The sequence below is a fragment of the Carassius carassius genome, chromosome 41 (genome assembly GCF_963082965.1).
Source record: "Carassius carassius chromosome 41, fCarCar2.1, whole genome shotgun sequence".
Lineage (NCBI taxonomy): Eukaryota > Metazoa > Chordata > Actinopteri > Cypriniformes > Cyprinidae > Carassius > Carassius carassius.
The window spans coordinates 19496366-19517035 of NC_081795.1; the positions used below are offsets into that span (position 1 = coordinate 19496366).

At 35.8% G+C, this 20670-nt stretch overlaps 2 protein-coding genes across 2 annotated transcripts; both read left to right on the forward strand.

Annotated features, from left to right (window-relative positions):
* Positions 1–2514: 2514 nt before the first annotated feature.
* Positions 2515–7196, forward strand: LOC132122937 (protein phosphatase 1A-like). The gene is made up of 6 exons (XM_059533454.1): positions 2515–3195; positions 4256–4827; positions 5297–5414; positions 5544–5658; positions 5869–5932; positions 6278–7196. The coding sequence occupies exons 1-6, from the start codon at positions 2793–2795 to the stop codon at positions 6296–6298; spliced, it is 1293 nt and encodes a 430-aa protein (XP_059389437.1). The 5' UTR covers positions 2515–2792; the 3' UTR covers positions 6299–7196.
* Positions 7197–9443: 2247 nt separating this feature from the next.
* si:dkey-202g17.3 (4F2 cell-surface antigen heavy chain) lies at positions 9444–20670 on the forward strand. Its single transcript, XM_059533453.1, has 9 exons — positions 9444–9697; positions 10996–11378; positions 12362–12526; positions 13047–13150; positions 13948–14025; positions 14158–14213; positions 17002–17197; positions 19469–19576; positions 19901–20670. Exons 2-9 carry the CDS (start codon positions 11003–11005, stop codon positions 20276–20278), a joined length of 1461 nt encoding a protein of 486 aa, XP_059389436.1. The 5' UTR covers positions 9444–9697; positions 10996–11002; the 3' UTR covers positions 20279–20670.

Genomic DNA, 20670 nt, shown 5'->3' on the forward strand with positions numbered 1-20670 from the left:
ACCCCCTCCCTTCCTCTCTCCTTCAGTGCACTGTTGTTTCTCTCTCTCTCACCCTCCCCTCTCTCCATCAGGCGGCCCCTCCCAGGTTCACCCGCTCTCTCATTCTCTGCCGCAGCCAAAAGACTCAGAATGCCACTGTGTGTGTGTGTGTGTGTGTTTAGCTCATCTCTGCCTGCTCTCTGCCATCTAAGATCAACATCCTCTTTATGTCTGTCTGATTGAATTTCACAAGGTTGAACATGTTGCACCATTAAAATGACCCATGAAGTCTTTTTCATTTTAATCACCACCTTTTAAGATACATTACTCAGAGATTTTACAACAAATACACCTTGAATACATTTTACATAGTTATTTCAATAATTATTCATATATTAATGAAAATATTTTATTTTGGATATAATTCGATACTGTAAAAATGTTATATTGTAATAAATAAACACCCTTTGCACACCTCAGTGGTTGCAGGTGGGCAGGATAGGCCAGAAATCAACATTATAAATATGAAATTGTGTAAACATGAAATGATGGTTATATATATATATATATATTTTTTTTTTTTATAATTATTTTTTTTGCATTTATACTGTGTGTGCGCTCGCGCGTGTGTCTTCAGTGTTTCACTATAAGCCTTCATTTAAAAGTCAAACGTGGCTTTTGTTTGTGTCCACTGCCTTCAGCAGAACCAAGGCCTCAATCATGGGTTGTGGAGTACTCTAGCAAATGAGAAACACTCATGTGGCTACTGTGTATATCTATCTATCTATCTATCTATCTATCTATCTATCTATCTATCTATCTATCTATCTATCTATATATATATATATATATATATAGTATTGTGTATATATATATATATATATATATATATATATATATATATATATATATATATATATATATATATATATATACTCACTACTATATATATATATATATATATAATTTAATTCAATGTTATTTAGTATATTATTTAGTAATAAAATATTATTTTTACAATGCATTTTTTTAACAAATTGTCAGAATGAGAGTTGTAATTAATTCAATAAATAATCAATTTTTTTTATAACTGTGGAGGCTGAGGCTAGTTGTCACATGCTGTAGCTACTCAACTCTTTATTTCATTTTTATTTTTTCCTTTTTTTCCCCCTAAATATTTTCAGAAAGTAAACGAAAACACACTGGCATACATAAGGCAATTTTTTTTTTTTTTGCTGCCCAAAACAATGCTTTGATTTAACATTTTTGTTTCATTAATTGTTTAATTGTTTTACGGTTTAAATTTACCTGAGCATGTAATTGAAGTTTCCACAGTGACAAATTACCCTGTATAGTGCAACAATTTGCCTTGCTCATACAATGTGTTCAGTGTCTCTTTTTCAGGGGAATAATGAGTTAATAGCTTTCAATGTAGTCAAGACTTTAAAATGTGTTTTAACAATAAAGTGGCAATAGCTGAGTAATTCATTATAATTGTGAATGCATAGCTTAGCCAGAGTCAAATATCATGTGATATAATATTATGTAATATGTAGTATTATGAATTACATGATTGTGTACTTTATCACTTCGGTAAGTATTAGTCCATCAATAGGTGTGTACACACAAATAACTCTCGCCAAGGTTGTACTTTTTCAGAAGGTACACCTTTGTACATTTAAAACTTTAGATACTTATATATAATTTTACGGTACCATTATAGACTTTTTACAGGTACAAAGGTTTACCTTTGGCAAAGTTACCACCCCAGTGACGGCTTTTGTACTTTTTTTTTTTCTGAGAGTATATATACTACATATACATATACACATATATATATATAATGTGTAATGGTAACATGTACAAACACAAAAAAGGGAATATCTGAAAAAGTGAGTGTGCCTCTTACAGTATGTAATTGTAATTATGCAGGCTTGAATATCAGGGTCGTGTGATGCCCTTGCTCACTTTAATCACTCATTGTATATAACTGGCTCAAATCCAAACGTCACACACCTACGCATCTTAAATACAGATAATCTGCAAGCCTTCCAAGAACTCGGCCTTCCTAAGGAGGACAGTTCCTATTCATGAAGACAATTAGCTGAAGAGATATGCAAAACCATCCAGACTACCGTTTTATTCTTTCAAACAATTTATAGTAGTGAAACACAATGTTTACAATATCTGGATAAGCCCACAGCAGACATGAACAGGTATGAAAAGTGGGCTTTGAATGACTTTCAATTTGTATTGAACAATAATTGGGCTATATTGCAATGAGACAACATATTTCACATATATACTGTCAAAATCTAAATCACATCCCGGCAAAAGCTCATTGTGAATATTGCATGTGACTTTTAAATCCGTCCTGTTTGAATGCTCATTATGAAACACTGCATGTGTGCACACTAACTAATCCAGACACATTACGAAGCAGGGATTACATGAGGGTGTACAGATGAAAGGAGAGACAGAACACTGTCTGAGGATGAGTGAACATAAGTAGCTTAGCCAATCAGAACTTGGCGAATAAGAGGACAAGGCTTGGCAAAAGTAATAAACACACCCAGAATTCACAAGACTTGGTAGCATTAGAACAGACCAATGGACTTCCTTGGGAAAAACAGAAGCTTGCTCAAACATATTTAGGACACAACACTAATTGCATGCATTAACGCTGTGTTTGTCCAGCAATAGTCCCTCCTATTTTGACTCCAACTCAACGGGAGGCATTGGATCGGCTTCGTAGGACCAGAAAGAGGAGTTTGAGGAACAGTAGGAGACTGAAGCAAAGGATCCAGGTGGCCATGAGAACCGCCAGACGGGCCAGCAACATGGAGGTGCCCTCCTTCCTGCGGCAGCTGGTGAAGGAAACCGAGAAGATGGTGACCTTCTTCTTCAAGGGTGGCCGACGGGAGCCGGGAGCTGATGGTGAGTACTCTGAAAATGAAGAGGACGTGGGCAGACCCTACCTAGAACGACCCGTTTTGGAGAAAGATACAGCAGAAGGCGGGTCAAAATTGGGCATTAACTACGCCATGGCCAGTATGCAGGGTTGGCGTGCCGAGATGGAGGATTCCCACACCTGCATGCCAGAGATGGCCGATGCCTTGCCAGACTGGAGCTATTTTGCTGTGTACGATGGACATGCGGGGAGAATGGTGGCTCAGTACTGCTCCAAACACCTGCTGGATTTTATTCTCGACACAGGTACTCACCGATTATATGCAGATTATCAGTCTCGAACACAAAATGATGGAATTTGTACATGCAAACAGTTAGTGATGTTGTGCTTTTACATGTCAGCGATTTCAAAATGTAAACTAAATTTTTAAATTTAAAGACTCAAATATTACTGCCACCTCAATATTTGCTAAGGACAATCATTCGCTGGTGTTTTAGGTGGTTGCTAGTCAGTTTCTTGCTTTAGACTGCTGCAGGTGGTTACTTATTGGCAAAGTAAAAAGAGCTGTGAGATATTGTTCATGTCATGATGGTGTTTTATATACTGTATAAACTGCTAAAAAAGGCTTTTTAATTTGTATATTATTATTATTAATATGGTTGCACTTTATTTTACAGTACGTGTACTAACATGTACTTATAGTGTACTTACAGTGTATTTATCTAAGAAAGTTCTGGTAACGGGTTAGGTTTAGGGTTAGTACCTAGTTATTACATAGTTATTGTAATTACTATAATAAGCACATAGTATGTACATGAGGAACAGGACTGTAAAATAAAGTGCTACCTTTTTTGTAATACCTACCAATACTCATTAACAGTAAATTATGCATAATTATTGTGCAGCCAAACCTTACCCTATAGTAAGTACATGTTAAGACCTGCTACTCAGTACTTATTTGTGCATTTACAAATAAAGTGTAAATAATATTTTTACTTTTAAAAAAGCTTTAAAGGGATAGTTCCCCCAAAAAAAAAATTCCGATTCAAAATCCATTTACTCTTCCTCAAGTTCCAAACTTGTAAGAATTTCTTTCAGCTGATGAACACAAAAGAAGATGATGGATGTTATATGGTTTATAACTGTTGACCATTGACTTGGAAAATAAAATACTATGGAAGTCAGTGAAAATACCTTCTTCTGTGTTCAGCAGAAGATAGAAACTCATCAGTAGGCCAATTATTAACATTTCATCCCACATGAAGTAATGTAAGGTTTAACAGTCGAGTAGGTTGAATGGCAAGGTTAGTCAGGGTTAGGCCTTATGTCACAGAGTTTGACCCAGTTATATGATTGTCTAATCAGGCTGTGTGATGGTGGATGAGGATACAGACCAGGTCAAAGACGGCATCAGAGTTGGCTTCCTTAACATAGACCGTCACATGCACACCTTGGCCCGCAATGACAGCTGGGACCACAGTGGATCGACAGCGGCTGCTGTCATGATCTCTCCACGAAACATCTACTTCATCAACTGTGGTGATTCACGGACCTTCCTTTGCCGCGATGGCCAGGTGGTCTTCTACACGGAGGACCACAAACCTATCAATCCGCGCGAGAAAGAGCGCATCCAGAACGCTGGCGGCTCCGTCACCCTGCAGCGCATCAACGGCTCGCTGGCCGTGTCCCGTGCCCTTGGTGACTTCAGCTTTAAGGAGGTGGAATGGAGGACTCAGACCGAACAGCTGGTGTCTCCTGAACCAGAGGTGTACGAGCTGGAGCGAAGCCCAGAAGATGAGTTCCTGGTGGTGGCTTGTGATGGTGTCTGGGACGCCATCGGGAATGAGGAGCTGTGTGCATTTGTGCGCAACCGTCTGCAAGTCTGTGATGATCTGAGGGAGATCTGCTCACAGGTCATTGACCTCTGCCTCTATAAGGTTGGTAACAGCAGAGAGAGGATCCCAATGGTTTGGCCACAGGTCATACGTTTAAGCTCCAACGAGAATTGTTTTCAGTAATTTAAATAAAGATAAAATCGCAAATACATTTCTTTCTTTCTTTCTTTCTTTCTTTCTTTCTTTCTGTTTATTTGAGCCACTAAGCATTTTAGCAAATACTTTAGATATCAACAAACAAAACTTTATATTCTGATTAAAATATTTAGCTATATTTCTACTTTTACACAAATTTTATACAACTCCTACCACTGAATGACTCCTAAAAACAATATATGGTTATTTTTTTTGATTTATTTTTTTTATGTTTCTTCTTTTTCAAGTGGGTGATTCTTGGTAAGAATAAACTTACCATTAAAATCTGGCAAGACAATAACTCAAAAGTCTGATGCGAAGTCGAATTGCCAATTGCTAATTTTTGTGAGCAGGATTTTAAATTCTTATCTTTCAGGGAAGTTTGGACAACATCAGCATTATCATTATTTGCTTTGACGGCGCCCCCAAGGTGACCCCAGAGGCACTGCAACAGGAGGCGGAGTTAGAGCACGTCATTGAGCAAAAAGTTGAAGGTAATTTCACCATTTGATTTGATATAAAAGGTTTTAAACTATGTAATAAAGATGAAAAAACACAGATTAAATATCTCTATACATGTCAGATTTTGTATATAAAAGTGTGTTTTTTTTCATGTTACTCAGAGATCATTAACTTGATCAGATCTAAAGACAAGGAACCTGACCTGCTCTATGTGATGAAATTCCTGGCATCTGAAAATATTCCCGGCCTCCCACCAAGTGGAGGAATCTCATGCAAGTAAGTGGACACTAGTGCAGTGCCCTCCACTAATTTGTTATATTTTTTTAATGAGAGTTTAAAAAGATAAATGATGCAGATTTATTTTCACAGATGTCTTTGCTCATTTTTTTACCAAGGGGGCCAATGTTAATGAAGGGCACTATATATAGGTGACACTGCAACTTTCACACATGTTTTCTCAATCTATGTTTTGTTATTTTTCTGCAGGAAAGATTGCATAATTGGTGCATATCAAAAATATGCAGCAGCATTCAGATCTCTTGAGCCGATGGTATGTATGCATACATACATGTTAAAGTCGTATTATATTATTCCTCAACAGGTTTATATATATATATACAGTATATATATATACAGTACAGACCAAAAGTTTGGAGACACCTTCTCATTCAAAGAGTTTTCTTTATTTTCATGACTATGAAAATTGTAGATTCACACTGAATTGTAGATTCACACACACACCCACACACACACACACACACACACACACACACACACACACACACATATATATATATATATATATATATATAATTTCTAGGTGTCTTTAAAAGTAAAGTGCAAATGTTCAGTTTAATAAAATCAACAATTTTCCACTATTTTGTCGTCTTTTAAGGATACTGATGACTCCACCTAGTGGCCATTATGATGGAGCTCAAGAATCAAGCCTTGAATCTCTGGAATATGTGAGGAGGACATTTGTGTGCCACCTGTTTTACAGAGGTCAAATTGTTTAGCCAACCTATTTTTTTTTTTTAAGTTCAATGTTGTGTATTGTAAACAGAAATGGGGGAAGAAGAGGGTTACGAAGGTAAAGCATTAAACACGGACATCATGTTAAGCTTTTAATGGAAAATATAAGGATTTTACTTTACTTAAAGGTGAAGTGCGTAATGTACCACTAGTGCCACCAAATGGAAATGTTAGTGTTTTTGATTAAAGATTTCAAGGGCACAATATTCCATTATTATTATTATTATTATTATTTATTTATTTTTATTTATTTTTTAATAAAAAATAAATTATGTTTTGATATGGAAACTTTAAAATGCCACAGAGCCCAAGTTATTAGTAAGATTACAAAAATAAAAAATTAAATTAAATTAAATTAAATTAAATTAAATTAAATTAAATTAAATTAAATTAAATTAAATTAAATTAAATTAAATTAAATTAAACACTTAATTGTCAATCCACTTGTAACTGGGATAAAATAAATAATTCCCATTAAATTACACAAAATTACACAAATCACCTTTAAATAAATGTACTTTATTAGCCTTTTAAGTAACACATTTCTAAATTTATTTAAACAATTAATTTTACGTAACATTACAGTTATCGGTTGTTTCATGACTGACTTCACGGCTGACCCAAGGTTTACAAACATATTTAAGATACTTCAATGTATAAGTGCATTATAAACATGTTTGCTTTATTTGTTTATGGATGTTAAGCTCTCTTTACTTTCAGAGAGCTTTGATTTATGTAACCAAACCTGTACAATATATTAAAATGAACATCTGTAAAACTTTTTAATGGGTACTTGAACTCTCCCTTGGTTATTTCGGTTGTACTATAGTACACATATCTGTTTTCAAACACATGACTCGTTCCGTATAAAAGCACTCATTGTCTCTCTGTCATTTTGTGAGTCTAAATTGTTATGAAATCATACATGAAGAGCTCAGGCATTTGTGTGTGTATTGTATCCAGTATATCACTATTCAAAAGTTTACAGAAATACATGCTTTTCTGAAAAGGCACAAACAGAGATATAAGTTACAACCCGAATTCCGGAAAAGTTGGGACGTTTTTTAAATTTTAATAAAATGAAAACTAAAGGAATTTCAAATCACATGAGCCAATATTTTGTTCACAATAGAACATAGATAACGTAGCAAATGTTTAAACTGAGAAATTTTACACTTTTATCCACTTAATTAGCTCATTTAAAATTTAATGCCTGCTACAGGTCTCAAAAAAGTTGGCACGGGGGCAACAAATGGCTAAAAAAGCAAGCAGTTTTGAAAAGATTCAGCTGGGAGAACATCTAGTGATTAATTAAGTTAATTGATATCAGGTCTGTAACATGATTAGCTATAAAAGCTTTGTCTTAGAGAAGCAGAGTCTCTCAGAAGTAAAGATGGGCAGAGGCTCTCCAATCTGTGAAAGACTGCGTAAAAAAATTGTGGAAAACTTTAAAAACAATGTTCCTCAACGTCAAATTGCAAAGGCTTTGCAAATTTCACCATCTACAGTGCATAACATCATCAAAAGAGAAACTGGAGAAATCTCTGTGCGTAAGGGACAAGGCCGGAGACCTTTATTGGATGCCCGTGGTCTTCGGGCTCTCAGACGACACTGCATCACTCATCGGCATGATTGTGTCAATGACATTACTAAATGGGCCCAGGAATACTTTCAGAAACCACTGTCGGTAAACACAATCCGCCGTGCCATCAGCAGATGCCAACTAAAGCTCTATCATGCAAAAAGGAAGCCATATGTGAACATGGTCCAGAAGCGCCGTCGTGTCCTGTGGGCCAAGGCTCATTTAAAATGGACTATTTCAAAGTGGAATAGTGTTTTATGGTCAGACGAGTCCAAATTTGACATTCTTGTTGGAAATCACGGACGCCGTGTCCTCCGGGCTAAAGAGGAGGGAGACCTTCCAGCATGTTATCAGCGTTCAGTTCAAAAGCCAGCATCTCTGATGGTATGGGGGTGCATAAGTGCATACGGTATGGGCAGCTTGCATGTTTTGGAAGGCTCTGTGAATGCTGAAAGGTATATAAAGGTTTTAGAGCAACATATGCTTCCCTCCAAACAACGTCTATTTCAGGGAAGGCCTTGTTTATTTCAGCAGGACAATGCAAAACCACATACTGCAGCTATAACAACAGCATGGCTTCGTCGTAGAAGAGTCCGGGTGCTAACCTGGCCTGCCTGCAGTCCAGATCTTTCACCTATAGAGAACATTTGGCGCATCATTAAACGAAAAATACGTCAAAGACGACCACGAACTCTTCAGCAGCTGGAAATCTATATGAGGCAAGAATGGGACCAAATTCCAACAGCAAAACTCCAGCAACTCATAGCCTCAATGCCCAGACGTCTTCAAACTGTTTTGAAAAGAAAAGGAGATGCTACACCATGGTAAACATGCCCCGTCCCAACTATTTTGAGACCTGTAGCAGAAATCAAAATTGAAATGAGCTCATTTTGTGCATAAAATTGTAAACTTTCTCAGTTTAAACATTTGCTATGTTATCTATGTTCTATTGTGAATAAAATATTGGCTCATGTGATTTGAAAGTCTTTTAGTTTTCATTTTATTAAAATTTAAAAAACGTCCCAACTTTTCCGGAATTCGGGTTGTAATATGAATTCATTTAACATATGTTAAGTTATTCATTATAGATCATATGCTGAAGTATTTCTTATCATGTGGCTCCTAACATTAGTATGACATCTAATATTTCTCATTTGCTGTTAGCCCTCTGAACAACAGAAATTTATGAAGCTTGTTTCTTGAGAATATTCAGTTCTCTACAGAGGCTTCAGAATTTTTTTTTACCTTTTTGAGATATCTAATGCAGATTTTCAGTAGAGAAGCTGTTTCATTGGTAAAGCTTTGACAACAAGTTTCTGTGTTTGTGAATGTTTGCATGTATAGACTGGTATACACCGGTAATTACTTCACTCCAGTTATTAATAAACTCACCCAGTGCCACTTGACCTATACTGAATGTTCCATAGTCTCTGTTGAATGTGTGACTGAGGTGTCATGGGTCTTGACACCTCTATACTAATTACTGAAACCTCATCTTTGGTGGAACTGTCATACTTTAATGTACAAAGAGAGTTTAAAACAAGAAGCTCAAGGATACGTGAGCATTTGGACCGCACTGAAGTTTAACCTGTTCTTCACTGCAACAGCACTGGTGTGTTTGTCATAACAATAAACCGAAAACTGAAACAAAAAGAACCGTCAGAGTCAGAGAGAGCTTGCGCTGTCAGACGTTCCCCACAGGTGAGTACTAAAGCGCACATATCTTGTCTTTGAGACTAGAATTCACTGGTGGGAGGATTTTACAGTGTTCAGTGACATAACATTAAGTATACGGACCAAGAAATACTAAATAATAAATGAATAAATATGCGAAACACTAACTGATGTAAATACCATGAAATAACATTGTGCTAATGTGCCGTGGAGCTGTTGCAAACTTTAATTTATTAAATCTCTAAAAGCAAAATAGCATTCCCATATAAAAATGTTATTATAGGAGTGTTATTTTTCTTTCATTTATAGTTTTGGTTAATATTTTGAATTCGTTTTTTTAGTCAATTTGTTTTTGTAATTTTCACAAATGTTTTATATGTCCATATAGTTTATATTAAATTTTAGATTTTAGTTGTAGTGTATTTAGCTTTAGTTAATTTAGTACTTCAACATGAAGTACAATGTTGCTGAAATACAAAAATTTAAAGTATCTTTCTTCTTCTCCATGTAATGATATATTTATATCATTATATCCATGTAATATATGTATATATATATATATATATATTTACTGTTAGGTTTAGTTAATGTTAATAACCTTGATTAATATTTATGGGAACCAGTTCCACATGAGATTTGTTTGATTGTAAAAAAAAAAAAAAAAATTATATATATATATATATATATATATATATATATATATATATATATATATATATATATATATATATATATATATATATATATATATATATATATGGGCATATTATAAATAAAAATTAAAAATGAGTATGTATTAATTAGAAATATCTGAATGTAGTCATAATTATTACAAACATAACTATTACTAATAATGTCTTGAATAGTGTCTTGTATTCTGTTGTCCGTGTAAAATAAACAGTAGTTTCTTCTGTTTATAAGTCTGTATCAACCAACCAAGCAGATCAAACTTTAGTCATTAATGAACAAATATTAAGGGATATTTTAGGACGCTGAGTTTGTATGTTTTACTCAGTAAATTAGTTCACATTAGTAACATTAAGCACTTAGTTGTGCCACCAGAGATATTCAACAAAGAACGAAAAATATATATATAATACATGAATATATTTTTTATATTGAGCATTCATGGAGAAACACAACATAGGTGATAATTTCAGGGATTTTGAACTGCCACAAAACCAGAAATATTTGATGATATTGGATGAAACATGGTGCTGCTGTGGTTGTATTGGTCTTGTGGGATACTTACACTTTAAAGTCACTATAAAACACTATAAAGTTTTGTGCAAACAGTTTTCTTCTCAATGGCTCGTACCATCCAGAGACCAGATGACACTGAAGGTGGAAGGGGATCCAGGCTATGGCAGCGCATCTGCTGGAGGTCGATTCACTGCTCTGGACAGCTCAGAGACCATACCTCTCCTCATCCCAGACACTGAGCAGCAGCAGCACATCTGGAAGCCCCTGAGCAGAGAGGAGCTGGAGAAGTGCGCAGGAGGACCAGAATGGAAGAAGTTTCGTTCTCGCCTTGTGCTTTGCTTCTGGATTGGTTGGCTGATAATGCTGGGAGCTGCGATCACAATAATCATTCAGAGCCCGCGGATGGAGTCTCCTTCACTGCACTGGTGGCAGAGGGATGTGTTTTACTGCCTGCATCCCACACTCTTCATGGATGCAGACAGTGATGAGGTCAGCCATGTCAGCAGTAAGTTACTGTAATCAAAACATCATTTACAGCAGTAACAATAACGGTAGACTGCATCTATTGCTGTCAAAACATTTACACCATTTATCCATCCATCCTAGAGCATAATGAATCACACAAGTCAAAGTCTAAGACATTGTGGAGTATTTGTGAGAAATCACAACTGAACAGTTTCATTTGGGGAAACAAAAATGGTTCAAAGCGGCACTGCTGCAAAAAAAAAACTTCTTTTGGAAACCTTTACGTTCGAGAGTGTAGTATACACTTAATAAGAAAATACATATGTTCACAGGAAAATGTGCTATTTGTAGGAGAAAATGTTAGGATTTAAAAAATAATAATTATTATTATTTAATTTTTCATAAGTGGTTAATCACATTTTGCTTAAATTTATCATCCTTTCAAATTAAATAGATATGAAAAATACATGTTACAGGGATGAATATATATAGAGTAAAGTGTAAAGCTTCAACTGGCAAATATCAGTACATTACATCACATTATTCACTCGTTTGTGTGTGTATGTGTGTGTCCATATATATATATATATATATATATATATATATATATATATAATGAACAGGAGTTGAACTGGACAAAGAGTTAGACATATTTACATTTTCTGAAATAAAATTTTAATTAAATATGTAATTTTTACAATATAACCCAATAAATATTATATCATATTACTACTGATATTCCAGTAAATACACACACTGTAACACACCAAAGGCACTGTTTCTGAAGAGTAACCCACTAACATCTCAACCATTGATAATGTATAGCTAATAAAACCAGCATGGTATATATATATATATGTGTGTGTGTGTGTGTGTGTGTGTGTGTGTGTGTGTGTGAAGTGTCATGGTCAGTGATTGAGTGCAAGCAGCACAGAATGGACTGTACAGTCGGCCGAATGTTAGTAAACAGCAACACATTTCCAGTAGTAAAGACCAGCATGATAGTGAATGTCTTATATTCAGGGGTGTCCAAGCGGCTGCTGTATCTGAAATCACTTGGGGTCGGGGCAGTGATCCTGGAGGGGTTATTCCAGCATGACATCTCTCCTACCAACCTGACAGAGATTGACCAAAGTCTGGGCACACTTCCACAATTCACACAGCTTATCACAGAAAGCCGCAAAGTGGGTATGTATATTTTCATTATTAAGAAAATGTATGCACAGGATTGTGGAACCTTTGACATTCTCTAGATGGTGCTGTTAGGTCACATCAGTCTTCTCTTGTCTCATACACTGGTCTCAAAATATTTGGACACTTAAACCATGTCTGAAAGTCATCGCATTAAAGTAACAAAGATATCAAAGTGGCATGTGCAAATAAATTCTGCATTTTTTTTCTTAGCCAGTATACTTTTAATTAACTGGTCTCAAGGTAATTTATAATGGATATATGAAGACAGTTCACCTCAAGTTCACACAGCTGGTCTCATGTATAGCATAAGTGTGGACATGTTTCACATTCACATGCACAAAGTGTCCAAATGCTTTTTGTTTTGTCTTTTATAACTTTTTTTTAAATGCATTTTTGCTTGTTAAACAATGGTGAAAACAAACACATTTTTGCACTTAAACATATTAAGTAACATTAGGCTATGTTGGTTGTAATAAAGCAATATTAACACCCATTGAATTTGTATATGGTTCAGGTGTGAGAGTGATGCTGGACCTTTGTGAGCTGGATCTGTTTGAGCAGGAGTCTGGCAATGACACTGATGCAATGACACTGTCAGGTCCATCAGAGTACATTCAAGTAAGGAATATTGCATATATACTGGATATATATACAGTATATTTGACCAAAATCTTATATCACGATATGAGAAATTATATCACACACACACACACACACACACACACACACACACACACACACACACACACACACACACACACACACACAATGCAAGATATCAAGAAGAGTGTGTATTATTTTTTCAACATAGGCTGATTTTAAATGTATCTCCAAAAATTACCTATACATTCAGTTCACTGTATGTATCCAGCCGAAATAAACACTAGAGGTAGTAAAACAGTCAACAATTTTTTATCCTTTTCACAAAAATTAGAATTACGGGGCAGATTATTAATTAATAAAGACTTATTTTTTTATTTTTTGTAATTACTTGCACAATACTTATGACCTCAAACATTTTTACCACAGTCCATGATTTCTAAACTAACATATTTAAATGTTTGCATCACACAACCATCTCTGTCTGTTTTTTCTGATGTTGTAAACTTCCTGAGCACTTGGCTATGAGTCCCATGAAAAAGTCACAAAACAGATCAAAGACTTTTAGAAGCAAGCTAAAATGGCATGGTTGCTTCAGTGTGTTTATCTCAAGCTTGCATTTTGGTTAACACTATCGGCTAAGTTTAGAGTATGGGTTTAATGAAGTTGGTATTTTATTTTCAAATGTGATGAATAAAACTCTAAATATCACTACATGAACGAAAGATTCATGTGGTCAGAATTTTAGTTTTATGACCATATTTCTGCTTACTTTTTGTTCATTATTGCTCATGTGGTATGATTTTCCTCTCAAGCACTCATTAAGGTATTGGCTGGAGCATGGTATATCAGGGTTTGGGATCTGTGACACAGACGCAGCCTTCTCTGCAAAGGTAAAGCTGCCTGAAAACACACTAACGTGTCTTTTTATGTGGAAAAATGTGTGGGTTTTTCTTGGAGGCACGATGTGGTAAGCCCATGCCCTGTGTCTGCTTAAAAACTGATGTGATTTTATGCTTTCACAGACCCTAATGGAGTGGAATGTGCTGATACAAGCGTTCAGCTCACAAGATGATGAAAGGTAGCACGTTTGTCAGCTGAACTCAAACTGGTGTAGCAAATTAGTTTAAAAGGGTAAAGCATATAATTATTTACAATTAATTATAATTCATGACAATTATTTATATCAACTGCCAGTAGTAACTGTAGCAGAATGAATATGACCATCAGCTAATCTGCTCATTCAGCGAGCATTCCTTGTAGTTTCAAATAATCTTCAAGAAAGGATATTTCCATGGCCATAGAAAATAATTTTCTTATAGCACTAGTGCATTAGAGTTTGTAACAAGATCAGGAATCGTTAAAGGGTCATTATCCACAAGCAGTGACAGAATCAGAAACTAATTTAAGTTGTGCGGAAAAGTTTTATTAAATAAACTAAACTAGTCTAACAAACATACACAAATTACATACACATGGGAGTTAAAGTGGATGAAAAAATGGAGTCAGTTAAAGGGTTAGTTCACCCAATAATCAAAATTATGTCATTAATAACCCTCATGTCGTCCCAAACCCTTGAGACCTCCGTTCATCTTACACAGTTTAAGATATTTTAGATTTAGACCGAGAGCTCTCAGTCCCTCCATTGAAGCTGTGTGTACGGTATACTGTCCATGTCCAGAAAGGTAAGAAAAACATCATCAAAGTAGTCCATGTGACATCAGAGGGTCAGTTAGAATATTTTGAAGCATCGAAAATACATTTTGGTCCAAAAATTGCAAAAGCTACGACTTTATTCAGCATTGTCTTCTTTTCCGTGTCTGTTGTGAGAGAGAGTTCAAAACACTGCAGTTTGTGATAAACGGTTCGCGAGTGAATCATTCGATGTAACCGGATCTTTTTGAACCAGTTCACCAAATCGAACTGAATCGTTTTATACGGTTCGCGTCTCCAATACGCAGTAATCCACAAATGACTTAAGATGTTAACTATTTTAATGTGGCTGACACTCCATCTGAGTTAAAACAAACCATTATCCCGGAGTAATACATGTACTCAAACAGTACACTGACTTAACTGCGGTGAAGAGAGAACTGAAGATGAACACCGAGCCGAGCCAGATAACGAACGAAAGATTGACTCCTCGAGTCAAGAACTGGTTGCATCGGTTTTCGGATCACCAGTTGTTCTTTCGGACAGTTCGATTCAATAAACCGGTTGAAGAAAACGGTTCACCAGTTCTTTTGCGCTCGACGTAATGGCGTCATTGGCGATGATTGCAAGCCTTCGGTTTACCTGGGCTCATAACATTAGCACAGAATCAGTTAAGAATCAATCACCAAAAGAATCAGTTCGGTTCAGACGCCCTGTGTGTCGGTCTGCTTCACGCTGAATCACACATGCGCAGTATCATCAGCTCCTCGGTTCTCGAATCGGACACGTCTGACAGAAACAGTTCTTGACTTGTGAACGAGTCAGTCTGTTTTTCATTATCTGGCTCGGCTCGGTGTTCATCTTCAGTTCTCTCTTCACAGCAGTTCAGTCAGTGTACTGTTTGAGTACATGTATTACTCCGGGATATTGGTTTGTTTTAACTCAGATGGAGTGTCAGCCACATTAAAAAAGTTAACAGCTTAAGTCATTTGTGGATTAATGCATATTAGAGACGCGAACCGTTTAAAACGATTCAGTTCGATTTGGTGAACTGGTTCAAAAAGATCAGTTTACATCGAATGATTTGTTCGCGAACCGAATATAACAAACTGCTTTGTTTTGAACTGTCTTACAACACACACGGAAGAGAAGACAATGCTGATTGGAAGTCATAGTTTTTGCTATTTTTGGACCAAAATGTATTTTCGATGCTTCAAAAAATTCTAACTGACCCTCTGATGTCACATGGACTACTTTGATGATTTTTTTCTTACCTTTCTGGACATGGACAGTAGACCATACAGACAGTTTCAATGGAGGGACTGAGAGCTCTCGGACTAAATCTAAAATATCTTAAACTGTGTCCCGAAGAAAACGGAGGTCTTACGGGTTTGGAACGACATGAGGGTGAGTTATTAATAAGATAATTTTGATTATTGGGTGAACTAACCCTTTAACCACCTGAGTGAAACCATCAGTGCAAAGAAACAGCCTATGCTAAACCTCTGTTTCGTTTAGTTAAATGTACGATACTTGCATTGTAAGGTCACTGATGTGAGGCCTTTTAACTGCTATGGAGGTCACACCTCTAGGGGGTCGGTGAGCTAATGGTGACTTTAGCTTTTAGGGAAAGTTTACGTCTCTTTGTCTTGGGATGTCTCTTTGGATTGGATGTTGATGCAAAAATTATTAAAGATTCCTAAAACACTAATATGTTGCATGGGTATCAATATACAATATACACACTCATTTAGAACATCGAAATATGAATTTGTAGATACCAAACATGGTATAGTTGAGGTTTCATTTACCAGTGGTTCTATCGTAAGGATGCATGAAACAGAATACAAAAAAAAAAAAACACACAACATACAAGAACAGTAATAATAGACACAATAACTTGGAGATATGCATGCTATGAAGATTTGTCTATGAATTAATGAAAGGAGTCCTTTTCAGAGGAAATTAAGTAGGAGGATGAGTCTCTTGACATGGCATTAAGTCGTAAAGTTTATCTGGTCTGGCAGACCATAGGTATCAATGCAGTTCAATGATTTGTTTCCTGAAACTTGAATAGCAACAAAAAATCACAAACTTGTGGTCAGAACTACAGCTCTCAACCTATGGTTAGAAGCTTGAATAGAATACTAGAATACTTGTGCTATATAAACTTGCTTAAGTCTTGGTAACATAAATGGGGTCTTGTTATCTCGTAGAATACTGATGGTGAGGCAAACGGGTAACGCTCTTCCAGCACTCAATGTGTCCAGCATTGCTGTTAATGGTTCACTGGTGGAGCTGGTTACAAAGTCACTGATCCCTCCATCACACCATCCATTGTCTCCATCTGAGGTGGCTGAGGCCATGGAGGCCAGTCTGCAGATGCCACAAGAACACTGGCCGAGCTGGACCGTGAGTGGACATTTCACTGAACTGACTCTAATGGTTTATCGACAGCAAAAATCCCAAAAGATTGTATGAAATGATCGAATTCAAGCCAATATTGCTAGCCATTAGACTGCTAAGCTAACATTCCTTCATTATACCCTCTAGTCAGCATGCTAATCATTTAACTTGCTAAGCTAGTGTATGTCCAGTGCATGTTTCTTTGTGTCGGAGCGGGATGGAATTCTACAGGGGACTGAATCTTGCACAGTGATTCTTTTAATGATTCCCGAAACCAAAGCTGGTTTGCTGGTGCTACTTGGTCTACTTTGTCAGACTGCCTAGGGGTGTGTTCAATTCAATTCAATTCAAGTTTATTTGTATAGCGTTTTTACAATACAAATCGTTACAAAGCAACTTTACAGAAAATTATGTTTCTACATTATTTTGGAAATAGCTTATAAGTGGTGAGTGTCAGTTTGTGCACGTATGACAGGATTTTTAGAAAAATTAATACAAGACATAGTCAGCCAGACGATGAACATTATTAATATTATTAATAATTAATAATTATTATATGATGCAGTCACACTTGTAGCAATATTTGTTAGTTCTGTTTATTGATTCAGGGTTAGCATCATCTGGGGTCCTCTGAGGGGTCAGCATCATCTCTTTTCAGGTGTTCTGGATCCAGACTGGAGCTTGTGTAAATCCCGTGGCAAAACATAGAAACAAATAGATTCATCATTAGCATAGCTGCTGATCCAACAAAGTAAAATTAATTAGTTTAACCCAAGCTAGAGAATAAAATGCGCATTTGATCAGATGCAACTAAACTCACAATTTAAGATACATTATTCAAATGCTTGGAGAAAGAGATGCGTTTTTAATCTAGATTTAAACAGAGACTACCTGTGGCTTGTTTATTGAAGTAGCAGGACAACCACCTAGAAGTGCATTACAATAGTCCAGTCTAGAGGTCATAAATGCATGAACTAGCTTTTCTGCATCAGAAACAGATAACATGTTTCGTAGCTTGGCAATGTTTTTAAGATGGAAGAATGCAGTTTTTGTAACATGGGAAATATGATTTTCAAAAGACAAGTTGCTGTCTAATATAACACCCAGATTTTTGACTGTACAGAAGAGGAAGTAACAGTACATCCGTCTAGTTGCAGATTGTAATCTACAAGATTCTGTGTAGTGTTTTTTGGTCCAATAATTAATATCTCTGTCTTATCCGAATTTAATTGGAGAAAATTATTTGTCATCCAATCTTTTAAATTTTTAACACACTCTGTTAGATTAGATAATTTAGAAGTTTCATCTGGTCTCGTTGAGATATATAGCTGACTATCATTAGCATAACAGTGGAAGCTAATTCCGTATTTTCTAATAATATTACCAAGGGGCAACATGTATATTGAAAATAGAAGGGGACCTAGGACAGATCCTTGTGGCACTCCATATTTTACTGATGATAAATGAGATGACTCCCCATTTAAGTAAACAAAATGGTAGCGATCGGACAGGTAGGATCTAAACCATCTTAGAGCCTGCCCTTGAATACCTGTATAGTTTTGTAATCGATCTATGAGTACATTCAAAAGCATTGTTAGCCAACAATGAGCACGAGTTTTGTCATTATCAACATAGTTCAATAATTTGGTATTTCCTGAACCAATAATAGCAACAAAAATTCACAAACTTGAGTGGTCGGAACTCCAGCTCTCAACCTGTGGTTAGAAGCATATATTTTTTTGTTCAATCAATCATGCTCTTGGGCACAGTAAGCAAGCTAAAATGCAAAACAGTCTTTGATTATTGTCATTTCATTTTTTAGCTCTTGTTTATTTGCTCTGGAAGAAACATTTATCTGGCAATAACATGAACACACTATCATTTTTGTGACGCATCAATCAGGAACACCTTTTATTTACAGTAAATAGGAACAATATAGTTTGATTCATGTTTTAGTGCTAAAACCTGCACACACAGAGAAATTAAAATATAAAAAAAAATTATGAAGAACTAATTTTATTATTAGAGGTGACTTCAATTTTTTATTTCCAGGTATATATATGCAAATGAAAATATTCATCAAGTAATTACAAACATGTCTAAAAGTCATGGAAAAGTTATTAAATTCATTGGTCAGAAACTTTATGACTTTATGCTCACGGCCAGTAATTCATTGAACAAAACATGTTGTGGTGGGCACAAACCATGTTGCATTTTCACAAGAGATGTTTTTAAGAATGCTTCGTATGCAATGTCACGTGTTTGTGCCAATAACAGGTGGGTGGAGGAGTACCATGGGAGCTGCAGAGAGCAATTCTAGTCCTGATCATGACTTTACCTGGCACACCAATCATCAGATACGGAGATGAGGTCAATCCAGTTCAGGTGAGAAAACTGTAGTTCAACTGTGAAAGGCCCTTTATTAAAAATAAAGGTTCTTAATTGGCATCTCTGATTCCATGAAGACCTTTAAACATCCATGGAAGTTTCCATTGGACAAAAGGTTCTTTTGAAAAACAAACAAACAAACAAAAAATGTTTCACTGAATTGTTCTTTAAGGATTCCAAAATGCTTGTTCTATTTTGTCTATCACTTTTGGAACCTTCATTTTTAAAGGGTTTAGGATTTAAATAAATAAATAAATAATACATTCTGGCTTATGAATTGAAATTCAAATTATTGCATGACATTTAAAAATACATCCTCAGAATCTGGATCAGCTGAATCAGCCTCTTGCCCTCTTCCATTCTCTGAGTCAGTTGCGTGTTCGTGAAGAGGCTCTACACTTTGGCAGATTCACCTTCCTGTCCTTCAATCACAGCATGCCATCCTCTGGCCTCAATTCTACAGCCACACCTCCTTTAGCTTTCCTGCGCTCATGGGGCTGCGTTCACTTCCTAGTCCTGTTTAATTTGGGGTCTGAACCTCACACTCTGGATCCAGACTGGGCTCCCAGCCTACCTGAAGGTGGGGTGTTTGTAACCAGCACAGGTCTTGACCGATGTGGCCCCGTGTCTCTAAAGTCAATAAAAATGAAGCCACACGAGGCCATTATCATAAAACTGTTTGAATCTGACAACTCTTAAGATAAAAAAGGGCTTGTGTTCGCTTATTAAAACACTAACGATGCTTAGTTTTGGTTAGTTCTTAGTAAGATTAAGTATTCATTACAACTAAATTAAATAAATAAATATTGGCAGTGGGACTGGAGTGCACTTTTTTTCTTTACTAATAATCATATAAAGAGAAACTCATGCAAATTTAAATTAGGATGTCTTTTCAATTTTGGACACTTTTACAGTATATACGGGTGTGGATTCTTATTAAAAACAAATTTCTTTGTTTTATTTTTATTACATGTTGGGAAACTTCATAGCCTCATTTATTTTTGCTACTTTTCAAATAACTTTTATGTAAAAACTATTTTTAATTTCACTATTTTTCCTTTATGTAAAAATAGATTACAGTATTAAAATAT